This window comes from Martes martes (assembly GCF_963455335.1).
Source record: "Martes martes genome assembly, chromosome: 15".
Classification (NCBI taxonomy): domain Eukaryota; kingdom Metazoa; phylum Chordata; class Mammalia; order Carnivora; family Mustelidae; genus Martes; species Martes martes.
This window is the reverse complement of record NC_137903.1, coordinates 36,204,903-36,220,180: the sequence shown is the minus strand read 5'-3', so window position 1 is coordinate 36,220,180 and position 15,278 is coordinate 36,204,903. Positions and strand designations below refer to the sequence as shown.

Sequence of the window (15,278 nt, the reverse complement as noted above, 5' to 3'; positions counted from 1 at the left end):
TTTCAATATGTTCTGGCAATCACAGTACATTGATACCAGCTCAGCTCATCTCAAATGAGGCCAGCAGCTGCTCCATAGGCTTTTTAAAGCAGTGTTTATTTCTAGGTCTTGGGAGGAATGTGAGATATTTTGGAAGTCCTGAACATCTCTGACTCCTCAGAGCTTTATAAAATGAACACACATACACAAACATATATACATATACACATACATATATACAAACACATATATAAACATACACATATGTATATGCACACATACATACATACATATACACACATATACATGTATTACATATATGTGTGATACAGTTATAGCACACATACATAATATTCATTGCACATAAAGCATAAGTATACATTTTAAATTAATACATATTGTAGAAATATATTGCACAAAGTATGTGTGTATTATTTTTGGGAAAGGGGGGCTAATTTCATCCTTCTATTGATAATAGGAACACTGGAAACTCAAGCTCTGCTACCTTCCATGAGTAATGGGTTTTCTGGGAGGAAAAGAGCTAGATTTGGAAAGACACATCCAGAGCTTCAGCACGTACACAGTAAGATTTTGCTTTTTCCTAAGCTCATCTACTGAGAGCCGCTGGGCACGAGGCTGTGACTCGAGTAACCACACTTATCTGTGCTGTAGAAGCAGGAATTGGGGACTCTCAAGTAATGAGTCTAATCCCACGAGCCACCAATAAAGCCCATTTCAACCACTGACATTCAAGTGATAGATCTCATGTTTGGCTTAGTATTCTTTCCCGAGGTTACCATTCCCAAGGCCGGGAGACTGTGCTGTGCACTTGACCGGAAGAAAGGACAGAAGCGCCATGGCAGCAGTGATGATGAGAGGGTGACCCTGCCTTGCTTGTGCTTAACCTGACAGGGACGGGGAAGGCTGCAGAAGTCCAAGAGCAGGCCAGACCTGGGAGGCTCACCAGGCCACGAATAAATGGAAGTTGGCTCTAGTTCCAAGCTTTCTCTCTGCAGATAGCAGATTCAGTAATGGAAAGTTAAAAAAGAACCTGTGAAAAGACTTTTGCTGTGCTAAACGTATTCAACTAAAAGGTGGAATTATTTGCCACATTCCACCTCTCAGACCAGAGAGGTTAAAGCTTAGGTTCAGATTCCCACAGAGAAGAAATGTGTAAGCAGTGAATTGCGCAGTGTGCTTCCTGCTTCCTAAATGATCCTTCGGAGTGGGAGACAATGGAGGGGGCACCAACAGGTCGTCATCCACCAATGAACACACTGTTCATAACAACATGCATTGCTTTTTCCAGACAGAGAGGCCTGGGTGAGTGTTAACAAGCTGGCACAACAGGCTAATTTGACGTGTGGGATTAATACGTTAATTTAATGTTCTCCTGTTTGGTTAAGTGGTTCACATTTCTGTATTTCTAAGTTTGGCATTCAAATCCCTTTATATGGGAAACCATTTGGCTTCTCTAGCTTCCTTTCTTCTTTCCTCCTGAGTGATAACCCCTCATCGGCCATGTCTGCCTCCTCACTTCCATGGCAACCCTATTCCTGACTTTAGGCTCTATGGGTGCTAGGCTCCTGAACCTGGAATGCCTATCTTCTCTCTACAGACCTATCCAAGCCCCACTGTGAATTCTTCAGAGTCCTACTCATGCCCCAGCTCTTTAATTGAACCATTCTTAAAAGCTTAGCTCTCACTGACCATCGTGCCTCGTAAACATCAGCTGCCCCATCACTCATCCTGCTCTCTGTCCATCATGCCTTACTCTGGTCTTCAACTGATGGGCACATGCCTTGCATCTCCAGCTGGACCATGACCTTCTATGGCACTGGGACGATGCCTCACAGTTCCTTCCTCCCACTGTCAGTACCCTGGCCTGGAGACATAACCACTCTTTAACTTCCATTACTTTAACCCTTAATGGCATCACCCCCATTGATGACCCCTTCTAGGAAATACCCTCTTTCTCTTCGTTTCTGTGAAATTACCCTCTAGGTTTTCCTCCACCTTCTGGCCCCTTCTCCTCCACCCAAGTTTCAAATGTTAATGTTCCTCAGGTTCAGTCCTGGGCCTCCACTTCTTGCTCTTTTTCTGTTCTCTCTGGAAAGTCTCAAACATTTTCCGGGCTCCAAAATACTAACTATATGCTCCCAATGTCTATCTCTAGCCCAGACCTTTCTTCTGAGCAATGCCAGGGCAGGCTAGGCCAATCGGTTTATGAAGACCAGACTGTTTTTTAATATAGATCACTTAGCTCTTCCTAGAGAAAACCTCTCATATCATGGTTTTTTGTTCTTGGGGTTTTTTTTCCCCCTCTTTATTCCAAAGCAGATACCGCAAAGATGACTATCCTGATAGGCCACACAAAATACCTTGCTCTTGGAGGGAACTAATAATAGACCCCACCATTGAAGGTCTGAAAGAGATGGAAAAATAAAAAAAAGAAGAAAAGAAATTTGGAGGAAGGGAACAGGTCTTTCACTCAGAGCTCCTTAGGGTTCTGCAGTGTGTCTCCCACACAGGGTTTTTTTTTTTTTCTAAATGTTTTTTTTTTTTTTCTTAAATGAGCAAATTAAGAAACAAAGAACCAAACTGACTTTGAATAAATGGCCAAGTCTAGGAAGCCTTCCAGTCTTGAGAAAATGGCTTATCTACAATAAGTACTTGATCTCTATTTGTTGAATCAAGCCAGGTATTAGAGAAATAGAAGATCATGGGTCATTGTCAAACAGAACTACTCTTCTTAGACTACATTTGCTTTGTAATCCTTCAGTGAGTTAGTCAGGGCTGGTGTCACTGACCTCAAGTGAAAGTTTTTCTTATGAGGCCAACTGATATGTATATCCTGCTAATTGGTGGGTTGGTATTCCAGAGAACTACGTAAGCATTAGTTGGATCATGTCAATAATTCTTACAACTGACTGATCAATTTAAATTGACTGATCTCTCAAACGCATGGGATTTCTGAACCTACATCTTCAAAGTCAAACTGAGCAATATAGCAGATAAACTGAATGGATATCATCACAGATCTGTGGTCTTTGGGCTCCTTCTGACACACCAGCTCCCTCCCAGAACCATTAGACTGACCCTCCCTGATTATCACTGGAGGCGCCTTTCCTCAATTAAGTCTATAAATAGAAATTTTACTGCTTCAGAGAGGATATAAATCAGCTCAGCAGGATACTCTTGGGGCAAAGAAAAGAAGACAAGGGCTGGGGGGAGGAGGACATACTGAAATTACTCAATGAAATGAGCATAAAGGGGGGGGGGGGCGGCGAGCTGCTTGAGATGTTGATTCTCCTTTTGTAGGAAAAACTGACCAAGGAAGGAATCTTCCTTCAAAGGAGAGGGCACACTGAGAATTGGCAAGAAGTAATGTCACTCTACTGATGCTTCAAAATGTTTCCAGTTATTAAAAGATTTCAACGCTGAACACGAATTCTAGCTCCCTTCTTGAGAGAGTGCTTGTATAGAGAAAAAGCGTGTTGCTTCAGCAGTAACTCCTCTTCGTCCACCTAGTTCAGGTGCTTTGTGAAAGTACCTTCTGTCAGCTTCTTACAGTTCTGCGCCCCAGTGAGTCACAAGCAATAATCCCCCCTCTCATAAAGCAGCAGGGTATCAGATAGGCTAATTCCTCCCCAACCCTTTCTTTCCTATATATATTTTTTGTTTACTGAGCATTAAAATAGCATTTTGCCATCACTAGTTCAATTACTATCTATGCTGCTAAGACAAAAAATAATCTCCCTGTATAATACTCCTAAGCCTCAGCCTTAGGAAGTTCTTCCAGTATTCAATCTATATTCTTCATGCTGCTGTATGGGCCTACTTCCTCTTATACTGCCCTCAATGAAGTCAGAAAACATTCATTCATTCATTTAACAAGTATTTACTACACACATACTCTGTGTCAGGCATTTTGATACATGGATACAGGTCTCTGACTTCATGTGGCTTACAGTTCAGTGAAGGAGGTAAGGACTAAACAAGTTATTGTACAAAAATATTTCATTGCACCTATGATAAGTACAACAGAAGAGATTACCTACAAGGTGCCCAAAATGACACTACAGATAAAGGGCTGGTATCCAAGATCTATAAAGAAACTTCTCAAACTCAAAACCCAAAACACAAGTCGAAAAATGGGCAAAAGACAGGAATAGATAGACCACTTCTCCAAAGAAGACATACAAATGGCCAATAGACACATGAAAAAATGTTCAACATCATTAGCCATTAGGGAAATTCAAATCAAAGCCACATTGACATACCACCTTACACCAGTTAGAATGGCAAAAATTGACAAAACAAGAAACAACAAATGTTGGAGAGGATATGGAGAAAGGGGAACCCTCTTACACTGTTGGTGGGAATGCACGTTGGTACAGCCACTTTGGAAAACAGTGTGGAGATTCCTCAAAATTTAAAAACGGAACTACCCTATGACCCAGCAATTGCACTACTGGGTATTTACCCCCAAAATACAAATGTAGTGAAAAAGAAGGGCCACATGCACCCAGGTATTTATAGCAGCAATGTCCACAATAGCCAAACTGTGGAAGAAGCCAAAATGCCCTTCGACAGACTAATGGATAAAGAAGATATGGTCCATATATACAATGGAATATCACTCAGCCATCAAAAGGATGAATACCCAACATTTGCACCAACATGGATGGGACTGGAAGAGATTATGCTAAGTGAAATAAATCAAGCAGAGAAAGACAATTATCACATGGTTTCACTTATTTGTGGAACATAAGGAATAGCATGGAGGACAACAGCAGAAGGAAGGGGAAAATGAAGGTGGGGGGAAGAACCATGAGAGACTATGGGCTCTGGGAAACAAACTGAGGGTTTTAGAGGGAAGGGGGGTGGGGAGATGGGTTAGCCCAGTGGTGGGTATTAAGGAGGGCACGTATTTCATGGAGCATTCGGTGTTATACACAAACAATGAATCATGGAACACTACGTCAAAAACTAATGATGTACTGTATGGTGACTAACATAACATAATAAAAAAATTAAACAAACAAACAAAACAAGGTGCCCAAAATGATTTGTTAATCAGGACCTGATTGACTCAGAAGGGTCAGAGGAGGACAAACAAGATATCACTCAAACTGCAATCTGAAGGATAAAGAGGTGGAGGGAGAGGAGAGACAGCATCTTAGAAGATGGACGAGCCCATGTGGGGGTTCTGAGGCTGAAGGGGCAAGATGTGCAAATGAAGAAAAGGAAGAACACAGTGTGAAGTGGGGGGTGGGAGCAGAGAAGATGGGGAGAGGAAATACATACCAAGTTCAAGATCAGGCAGGGCCTCATAGGTCATATTAAATATTGGCGGGCTTAGTCCTAAAATAATGGGATACCACTAAGGATTTTAAGAAGGATAACAACATGGTTAGGTTTTCATTGAGAAACATCACTCAGCACTGTGAGGATAATGAATTTAAAAAGGCAAAAATGGAATCAGGGAAACTAGTTAGAAACTATCTGGTAGACTGGGCAAGAAATAAGAATAGTAAGATTAGGATGACTTAGCAGAAATGGAAATAATGTTTAAAAATAAGATCTACCTAGGAGATAGAATATATAGTATTCTATCAGGTAGAACTGAGGGACAGAGAGTATAAAGAGTAACTTGCTGGTTTTGGTCTTCAGTAACTAGATTGAAGATGACTTTTCTAGAAATAGAGAATGCTAAAGGGAATGGAGCTACTTGGAATTATGGGGGGATGGGCTATGCGAGTTCAGTATTACACATGCTAAGTCTGAGATATCTGTGAGATACACAAGAATGCGACATCTCAGTAGCCATTGGATATACGAGTACCTCGTCATTAATGAACACCATTTAAAATTATAGTCACAATCTACATTCTTTTAAATTTTTTTCTGGATAGGGGTATGTTCTAGAATTGTACTAGTCAAAATGGAAGCCCCCAGCCATATGGGGGCTACTTACATATAATTAAAATTACATACATTTAAAAATTAGTTTCTTGGTGATGCTAGCCACATTTCAAGTGCTCAGTGTGGCTTGTGACTCCTACACTGGACATATCCATTACCGCAGAAAGTTCAATTAGACAGCCCTGCCTAGAACACCAGAACGCTTCCCACAACACCCAGCTCTGATTAGTCTTCTGGTGAATGGTCAACTGCCATTCCATCAACACTGAGAAATCCTACTGTATTTTGTGCTCCAGGTTGAAGATGAAAAAAATACGGGACAAGAAGATATGATCATACTTGTTACTCAAGGATCTTCCTACTTATCTTTAAAAAAACAGGAGAAGGATTAATGCCATGGAGAGAGTGTATGAACAGCCTGGGGGAGAGGTGAACTCATATTGTAAAAATACTATCAGATCAGTCATGGACAACTAATGTCAGAGGAAATTAGGTGCTAAGGAGATAATAAGTCTTCTGAATTAAGACAAAAGAATGGGGAATGGATTCATGAAAAGAGAGGGAAAAAGAGTGACCCAAGTGGGGAAAGAGTTTATTCAAAAGGTTTCACAATATTTGGAATGCCAGCCCTATTTTTCTGAAGGAAAACAGAATCTATGCTGAACTCTATAAGAAAAAGAATAATGGAAGAAAAGTCTTTGGGTGGACAAGTGGAAGAACAACTAAAGAATCAACCCAATGGTATTATGCTGAGCAAAATAAGTCAATCGGAGAAAGACAATTATCATATGGTTTCACTCACATGTGGGATAGAAGAAATAGCATAGAGAATCATGGGGAAGGGAGGAAAAACTGAATAGGAAGAAATCAGAAATGGAGACAAACAATGAGAGACTCTTAACTCTAGGAAACAAACTGAGGGTTGCTGGAGGGGACGGGGGTGGGGGGAATAACTGGGCGATGGGCATTAAGGAGAGTACATGATGCAATGAGCACTGGGTGTTACATGGAACTGATGAATTACTGAACTCTACCTCTGAAATTAATGATGTGCTTTTGGTTGGCTAACTGGATTAAAAAAAAGAATCAACCCAATTGTGCACAGACTTAACACTGTGGCTAACTCTGACACTGATATAAACAGTAATGGAATCCTGATCTCATGCTCAAGAAGCTCCTCAACTGCATAGCCACAACCAACTACCAGGCTGTCCTGATAGAAGATGATAAAATAGATTTCGCGGGGCACCTGGGTGGCTCAGTGGGTTAAAGCCTCTGCCTTAGTCTCAGGTCATGATCCCAGGGTGCTGGGATTGAGCCCCACATTGGGCTCTCTGCTCCACGGGGAGCCTGCTTACCCCTTTCTCTCTCTGCCTACTTGTGATCTCTGTCAAATAAATAAATAAAACCTAAAAAAAAAAAAAAAGGTTTTGCAAAATATGTTCTCACTCCACAAATATATATCCTAAATACCATATTCATAATACACAAGATACACATCTCACCAAAAAATGCACACTTAAAAATTACTATACACTTAGGTGTGTGACTTGTGGATGGGAGTTCAAATGAGTCAAACACATGAGGGTCCTGAACCGAGTGTGATGAGGCAGAGCAGTCACGTGCTTCCTGTCAGTAGGGTTTCCACTGTCTTCATTTTTAACCAAAATTAACAAGCCATAGGCCATATAGCACAATTTGAGTTATTCCTTTAACATTTTAGATTTTTAATATTTGTCAATAACATAAGCCACGGCTCAAAGTCTACAGAGCAGTGCTTAACATTAAGTTCAAGGTTAATTTTAGACCCTTCGTAAAGGAATGCGGAGATGTGTTACAGGGCTTCAGCCTAGGCTGAAAAGAATTCTCTGACTTTCACAGATGATAATTGGGTTTCAGGCTTTGGAAGATGGAGATTGAAACCTTGATGATACCACCTTTTGTGGTTTTTCTTTGTGTTACATAGCCATGACTTTCACTGAAAGTCTGTTTTCTATTGAGATTCACTGACATTTCTTTCCTGCTGATTGCTGGGTACTACTACTGAATAAAATATTTATCTTTAAACATACAGAGCATATTCAAATTCCTTCAGATGTATTATTTTGCTATGTGCTTTGTATCAGTTTTTATTGAAATAACTGTCTACTTTTACTATGGCTATTTCTATAGGAAAAAAACTGATTAATCTTCTATTCTATGTATTCTAGTTGGTGGTGTTGGGCTTCTGAAATATATTTGCTTTAGTTGCATATACTGGGGGAGTTTAGGCACATTAATCACTGCTCAGTAAATTTCTTGTGTTTTATTGCCTGCCATGAACACTGATGACAGCATGTTCTTCTTAGCCACTTTTTTCAGGGGTATCAGAATACTGCTGCATATTAAGAACTGACAATTTCCTACAAGATTCTAATACACTGTGTATCAATTTTATATGATAAAACATTGGTGTACCCTATGTGTATAAAATGCCTAATTATCTAAATCATTTTCCTGTGGAATCAGAATGTGTCTTAAGCACTTAGCTGTGTGTGTGGGTTTTTTAATGCTACAGTAACAGTACCTATCAAATTAACCAAGATTAAAAATACCACCACTACTCAGTACTGGCAAGGGCATCCTTGTACACTATTGGTAGGAAAGTCAATTGGTACACTTTGACTGTAGAGCAGTTAAGGAAGAGTGAAGCTGTATGCAAGGCAGAAAGGGGTGAGGAAAACCTTTACTTAGCAGTTTTACATATAAGAATTCGTCCTGGTCATGATACTCATCTCCATTTTGACTGACAACTGCAAAGAAAATTAGAATGACACAATTGCCAAGAGCAAGAGACGAAATAAATGATGGCATAGCCACATAATGGAGTTCTATGTGGCCATTAAAAGGGGTTGTTAGAAATGTTGTTGGTGACATAGAAAGGTGGTCCTCATACATCCATGTCTCTAGAATAACAGCTTTTGTGTTGAACATTATACATGTGTGCGTATATATAAAGAAAAAGTTAGAATAGTTGTAACCGTTTTTGTTAAAGAGATATTTTTCTTTTCCTCTTATGTGAATTTTCTTATTTTTGTACAATAGGCATGCATTGCTTTGAAACACTTATGTAAAACAGGAAACAACAAACAAACAAACAAAACCCCTGCTACCTCTGGGCACATACTCTTTGAACCCATCTGGCAAGAATGGCCCATGTTGGGGTGAATCTGATGACCGCCTTCCACCCACGCCCAGTCCACCTGGCTCAGCTGTCCCCAACCACCTGCTCACCACGCTGTCCTGGACACACGGGGTCTGTACAAGCCTCTGGACTGCATTCTCCACGGTGACTCCCAGCCAGTTGAGGGCCGCCCAGCACCAGAGATAGTCATAGCCACCATGCCAGAAGCTCACAAAGGCAAACGTCACTGCGGTGGAAAACAGTGTCCCCAGGAGGCCGTGCTGGGACCCGCCTACTGGAATGTACACATACCTAGAGAAAGAAGAGGCAGTTAGGAGCCATGCAGTGGGCTGTCTCTTCGCTGCACTTGCTTCTGCCCTTGATTCTCCGGTCACACATTGCTAGCGACCATGTGGAAATCCTTCCCTGGTTCCAGGAAGCCACAGAGTACTCCCTGCATTCTCCAACACACCAGCAACAGGCAAAAACACAAGCCTCAGTTCTGAGGGGCTTGAGGTTAAATGAACGCACAGGCTCAAGAGCTCTCATTACCAGAGCAAAATAGCACTTACGAGAGACAGGGTGAGGGGTGGTGAATTTAGTTTCTGAAAGGGGTGTGCCCTTCCCTGGAAGCCTAATCACAGAAGGACAATTAAGCTTCCAATTACATGGGGACACCAATCTTCAAGACAGGTATAGATTTTACAGCTCAAACTATTATGTTTATGGTAAGCCCAATATTTAAGCACAATTGTTGCAATCAAGCTCCTAAGTAGCAAGAGCTGGATGCAGAACAGGGGTGCCAAGACCCGTTGCTCAGGCTTCCCAGGCAAGTTGCCCAGAAGGAGTAGTGACTTTGCAAGTGAAGGGAAGAGCTCTGTGCTCACAGGTCAGCCAAATTATTACCCAGAATGCACAGCATCCCTGGGGTCTGCTCTCTACCGCTGAGGTGGCTCTATGACTGTATAGAAGCAGGACTTTAATTGGTATTTTCCAGCTAGGGTTGGGCAAAACTCACACCTTGGGTTGGTAGAATCTAGAGAGCTAGGAGAAAAGCCTCCTGGAAGCAGCCTTTAAAAAAAACCCAGAGGTCTTTGGTCTGTGGTGAGTGCATCTTTGTTCAACCTTCTTCCAGGAAGGAAAATTAAATCTCCTTTTCCTGAATATACAGTGTGTCCCAGGCACAGCACTACACACTTCACACACATTACGTGCTTTGATTCTTTGAAGCACCACATGGTTTACACCTGCTGTTCTAGTATGCCAGTTTACAATATACAATTTGTATATTATTTTAATATTTTGTAGGAAATCTTATTTTGAAAACCATTTTTGAATAGAACAATTTTATAGAGAAGTCAAAAAAAATAAAAATGAAAACCACTTCCCAGTCAATAAATATTTCAAAAAACTATAGGATAGGTATTTTTAAATATCCTCCTTCATTCTCAAATGTGCTCCAGTTTAGATGAAATTATATGATCAGCTTAAAAAGGCCCATTTTTGTAAGCTAGAAAACGGAGGCTAGGAAGTTAACTTGAGCAAGGCATGCAACCAGGAAGGAGAGGAGCCATCCTGCAACCCAAAGTTCATGCTCTCCACCACACCCACATCGTACCCTCCAATCTAAAACCAGAGCGCACGTGAGAAAGTAGCCATTTCAGAAATAAGTGAAGCAAATAAAATGCCTTCTCTTGTGCAAAAACAAGACCATCCTGACAACTGTATTCGCAAACACGTATCAAGTGCTCACTACAGATTACAGGATCCTCCAGCTGCTGTCAAGCATTTATGTAGGCCTCCAGGGCAGTTCTGGCACTCTGGGAAACCCAGAGACCTGAAACACTGATCCAGCCGAAAAGGACAAGGTGCAAACACGGCCCAGCATTAAGCTAGATTATACACTATAAAGTAGACCAGGAGAATTTGAGTGTGGTGAAGGGACTGAATGGAGGCAAGTGGACCATAGCCTGGCAAGGCCAAGAGGATGAATTTTGCTGCGACAAGGGGAGAAGGTGGGTGCTGTATCATGGACCTAGAAGGGCTAGACAATGAGCCAGAAAAGCTTGACAACCCCGAGCGCAGTAGTTTTAGTTGGTGCTCTGCTGCCCCCTAGAGGCGGCTTGGTTAGTGGTGTGAACACTGCTCAGCAAGAGCAAAAAATGGGCTACAATTCGCTCTAGCCTCCTACCTGCACGGAGGGAGCTGCTGCCCCATCATGGTACTCCATGAGTCTGCACTTCACTTCCTACAATGCTGTGTGTAAGACGCTTGCATGCATAACATGAGCATATATATATATATATATATATATATATATATATGTATGTATGTATATATATGCATGCCTGATAGGTATGTATGTATACATATATGTGTATGTGTGTATGTATAGAGGCGGCGGGAGAGGGGAAACAGGTGTTCAAACCAATTTCAAAAGAATGAGGAATGGCTGCTATTAACAGAAACTACCGATAATTTTGTAAAAAGAGGTAATACTAATACCAATACTCCTCTCTCCCAAGATAAATATTTCATGTTGACCTCTTACTGTATCTCACTATGTTAAGGTGAGCGGCCCTCTATACGTCAGGAAACCCAGTGTAGAATAAAAGCCTCTCATCATCCATCCACACCAACAGTCCTTCATATTGGATTCAACTCCAAGAAGGACATGTTCTCATGCTTGTGACGAGGAAGTGTCTAGCCCCATAATTACACGCACAGCTATTTTAGGGACTCTTGGCACTATGGCTTTGTAACTTTGCCTTCCAAATGACAGCCGACAAAAATCTAAGAATTTCTTTTATTCCTAAAATTCATATACGGCAGGTCTCCAAGGACATGAGGCTGCTTATTTTAAACCTGAAGAGGGTCTGGCTTCCAGACTGGAAGATAAAAATCCCTTCTTCACTCTTAACCTCTGGAAGGCAGGAGGTGCATCAAAAAGGAGAGTAAACAAGTTATTTTCTTTTACAAATTCTACCAATCTCATGTCAGTTCCATGATTAATAAAAGCAGAAATGTCTCTCTTGCAGGAAAGCAGTAGTATGACCCCTCTCACTGAGATCCTCTGCACAGTGAAATTGATTTCCCAAAGGAAGAAAGCTTTCAGCACCGCCTTCCCCGCAAAGCAAAAAATAAAAAGATTTTTCCTGTCAGTGACTGTGAGCTTCAGTCTGCACAGGGCCTGCCCCTGCCAGGCGGCCTCATGTGATCACTGCTTGCAGAGAATGCTGCTTGAAGGAGTTAGCATCCATCCATAGCCGCCGCCTTAATTTAAAACCACCTCACGGAACCAGCACAACATAGCAAACCCCCAACTCAGGAGGAGGAACTTCTATAAAATGGAGATGTTATTAATAACATCTACCCTTTATGGAGCGTCCGTGAGCCAGGTGCTTTATGTACACTATGTCTAACCATTACAACAACCTAGCAAGGAACTAGTGACTAGGCCTGTTTTATACAGAAGAGGTGAAATCTGAACCTAGAATGTTCTGGTTTCAGAACTCCCAGGCCTAGGTCCTATTTTGCCTTTTTTGTTGTTGTTGTTAATAGAAATATTTCTTGGTGGTATGTTCCTCTTATTTAACCAAATCTTCACAGCAGTCTCCACAAAAACATTTACCAGCATTTTGTTAACTGAAGAGATGTACTTTGTTGGAAAGGAATCTTGCTGGGGAGAAAGATGCTTATTATTTACAAAGGCATTTGGGCCAAGGAACACTGGGCCAGAAGTTCAGGGGTATAAGTTCAAGTTCTAAACAGTCTAACTAGTTTCCTTCTGTCCCACAAGTGGATACGTGCTATCCTGACCAGGCTGGCATCTCGCAGATGTCTGACTACAAAGAAGTGGGGGGTGTAGGGGCACCTGGGTGGCTCAGTGGGTTAAGCCTCTGCCTTCAGCTCAGGTCATGATCCCAGGGTCCTGGGATCGAGCCCCACATTGGGCTCTCTGCTCAGCACGGAGCCTGCTTCCCCCTCTCTCTCTGCCTGATGCTCTGTCTACTCTCACTCTGTCAAATAAATAAATAAAATCTTTAAAAAAATAAGTGGGGGGTAAAAAGTCAATGGTTGGGTGCAGGTTTGGGGGAGGTTGCTGAGTAGGTATACATGAAGGGAGAAAATATGTGGCTCTTTCGCAGATCCACTATGAGAAACAACTCAGGAATATGTCCTACAGTTGGGGAGAGGGGTGGTGAAAATCCATGTAGCAAAAGCATTAATCTTAAAACTGTAACACTCCCTTTTCCCAAGACCTACACAACAGCTTCCCAGCTTGACATATTATCTTCAAACTCTTTGCTGAGGCCTAATCCCTAACCCCCCTTGAGGTAAGAGGATGAGGGACAGAGGATACTGAACGACTCCGTTTCTACTCTCCGGTAGAATGAAGTAAGGTGGGCTTGCAGGGTCCCAATCTTCAATTACCTTGTGCTTGGCAGGGCTAGTCCATCCTACTCCAGCTCTGCCATCTCTTTCTATCCTTATTTCCCACTAGTTCTCTTGGTAAATCATGAAATCCTGAACAAATGGGGATTTCACACCTCCACGCCTTTGGTCATACCATGTTCACATCCTCCAACCTCTCTGGTTTTCCAACTTCTGTTCAGCCTACAAAATTTTGTCCCTTTTCTATCTCCTCCCAGAAGTCTCTTTTGAATATGCCCACTCTTCTGTTTAACCCAGAGCACCTACTCTCTACCACTGACTGAGCAGTTATTCACCAAAAAATGTCTCCTCTATTATACTGTCATTTCAATTAAGTTGTAAACTTCTTTATGGAAGGACTAGATGTGTGATGTGTGAACATGCCTGCATGTGTTATTATATAGTTCCTAGTCAATGGTATTTATGTACCTAGCAACATAATTTTCACAGTCTCCAATAGCTTTTAAACTTGTGATAAATTATCACCATGGCCACAGACCTATTATAAGCAATCAGGAACCAAGGGAAGACTGTAAGGTCCTGCCCCAGTTACTGGGAGAAACTTCAGAGGACGCTTGTTCCTAAAGAATACAGACACTTGAAGGACGTAGAAGTCTCTCCACACTTTGTAATCCTACCTCTCCTATTAGGGTCAAAAGCATGTGGCTCCAAACCACTAAACCTATCCTAACCTCAGGAGAATTCACAGATGACAAGTACTAGGCTTGTAAAGATAAGAGCCATTAGTAGAGGGAAGGGCAAGACATTGTTGGTGAGGTGACCTCACCGTGGCTTCACCTGGGCTCTAAGAGGAGCTCCTAAGAGTTCTTCGCAGAGCTGGCCAGGCTCTCCTAAACCCAGCTGTCACAGGCAATAGCTCCCTGAACTGACCCTGGCTCTAACCTTGGCCCACATTTGCGTTCTCTCTCCCACAACCCAGGCCAACCCCCATCCTTTGGGTTTAGACCTCACAAAGGAAGCTACAGATCTGCTTATAAAAAGCTTTCAAAAGAAGATGCACACAGTAAAGAAATCACTCTGTCTAGTACAGATCATAATGGAATTTTAATAAGTAAAAACCAGCAGTTGGTTAATGGACAACTCTAGACTTTATCATCTACAGAATGCTAAAAGAGGTCTACGTTCAAAGCAGAGGACACATTTTGAGCTGGGCTAATTCTCGGCTCTTTTACCGAGAGAGATGCTGGCTGTAAGTTTTATAAGCAACTCTGAAAAATAGCTTATTAAAAATGGTATGTCCTATTTGGCAACAGAGCATTGTGGAATTTATAAAATAGAGATTAAGCTCAGGCTATATTTAGTCTGCATTTAAACTTCCAGGTTCATGTAATTAGATGCCAACTTTTTTTTTTAATTAATCTTTTCATTCCACAAAGTCTGTAGCTGAGTGGGTTGAGGTGCTGTGCTGATAAACTCAAGCCTGTAACATCTATCCTGGAGAAAGATTCCGTTCTAACTTCACAGACTGAAACCCAGACTCTAGCTCCCAGAAACCTCTATCTTCCTCACCACAGAAGAGGCTGATAGAGGATGAATGGCTCATCCCAGCCTTCCTCAAGTAGCAACATCAGCAAAGCCTAGGGCAAGCAGGAGGGCAGTGCTTAAGACCTGGAGATGTGACCTTGCTTCTGCTCTGCCACTTACCAATCTCTGTAACCTTGAGCTCATCAATTAAGCCTACTCAGCTTAAGTGTGTACACTGATCCTATGCTAGGAGCACTGAAACCCTTTTTGGGTATGAGCTGCTATGAAG

General features: G+C 41.9%; 1 protein-coding gene across 2 annotated transcripts in view; it reads right to left on the bottom strand.

Annotated features, from left to right (window-relative positions):
* The window catches only part of HHAT (hedgehog acyltransferase), a 329,885-nt gene that overhangs the window by 74,801 nt on the left and 239,806 nt on the right, over positions 1–15,278 (bottom strand). For both annotated transcript variants that reach the window (XM_080824654.1, XM_080824653.1), the window contains exon 10: positions 9,181–9,382. In XM_080824654.1, the coding sequence (XP_080680780.1) occupies positions 9,181–9,382 (202 nt within the window). The remainder of the gene's footprint in view (positions 1–9,180; positions 9,383–15,278) is intronic.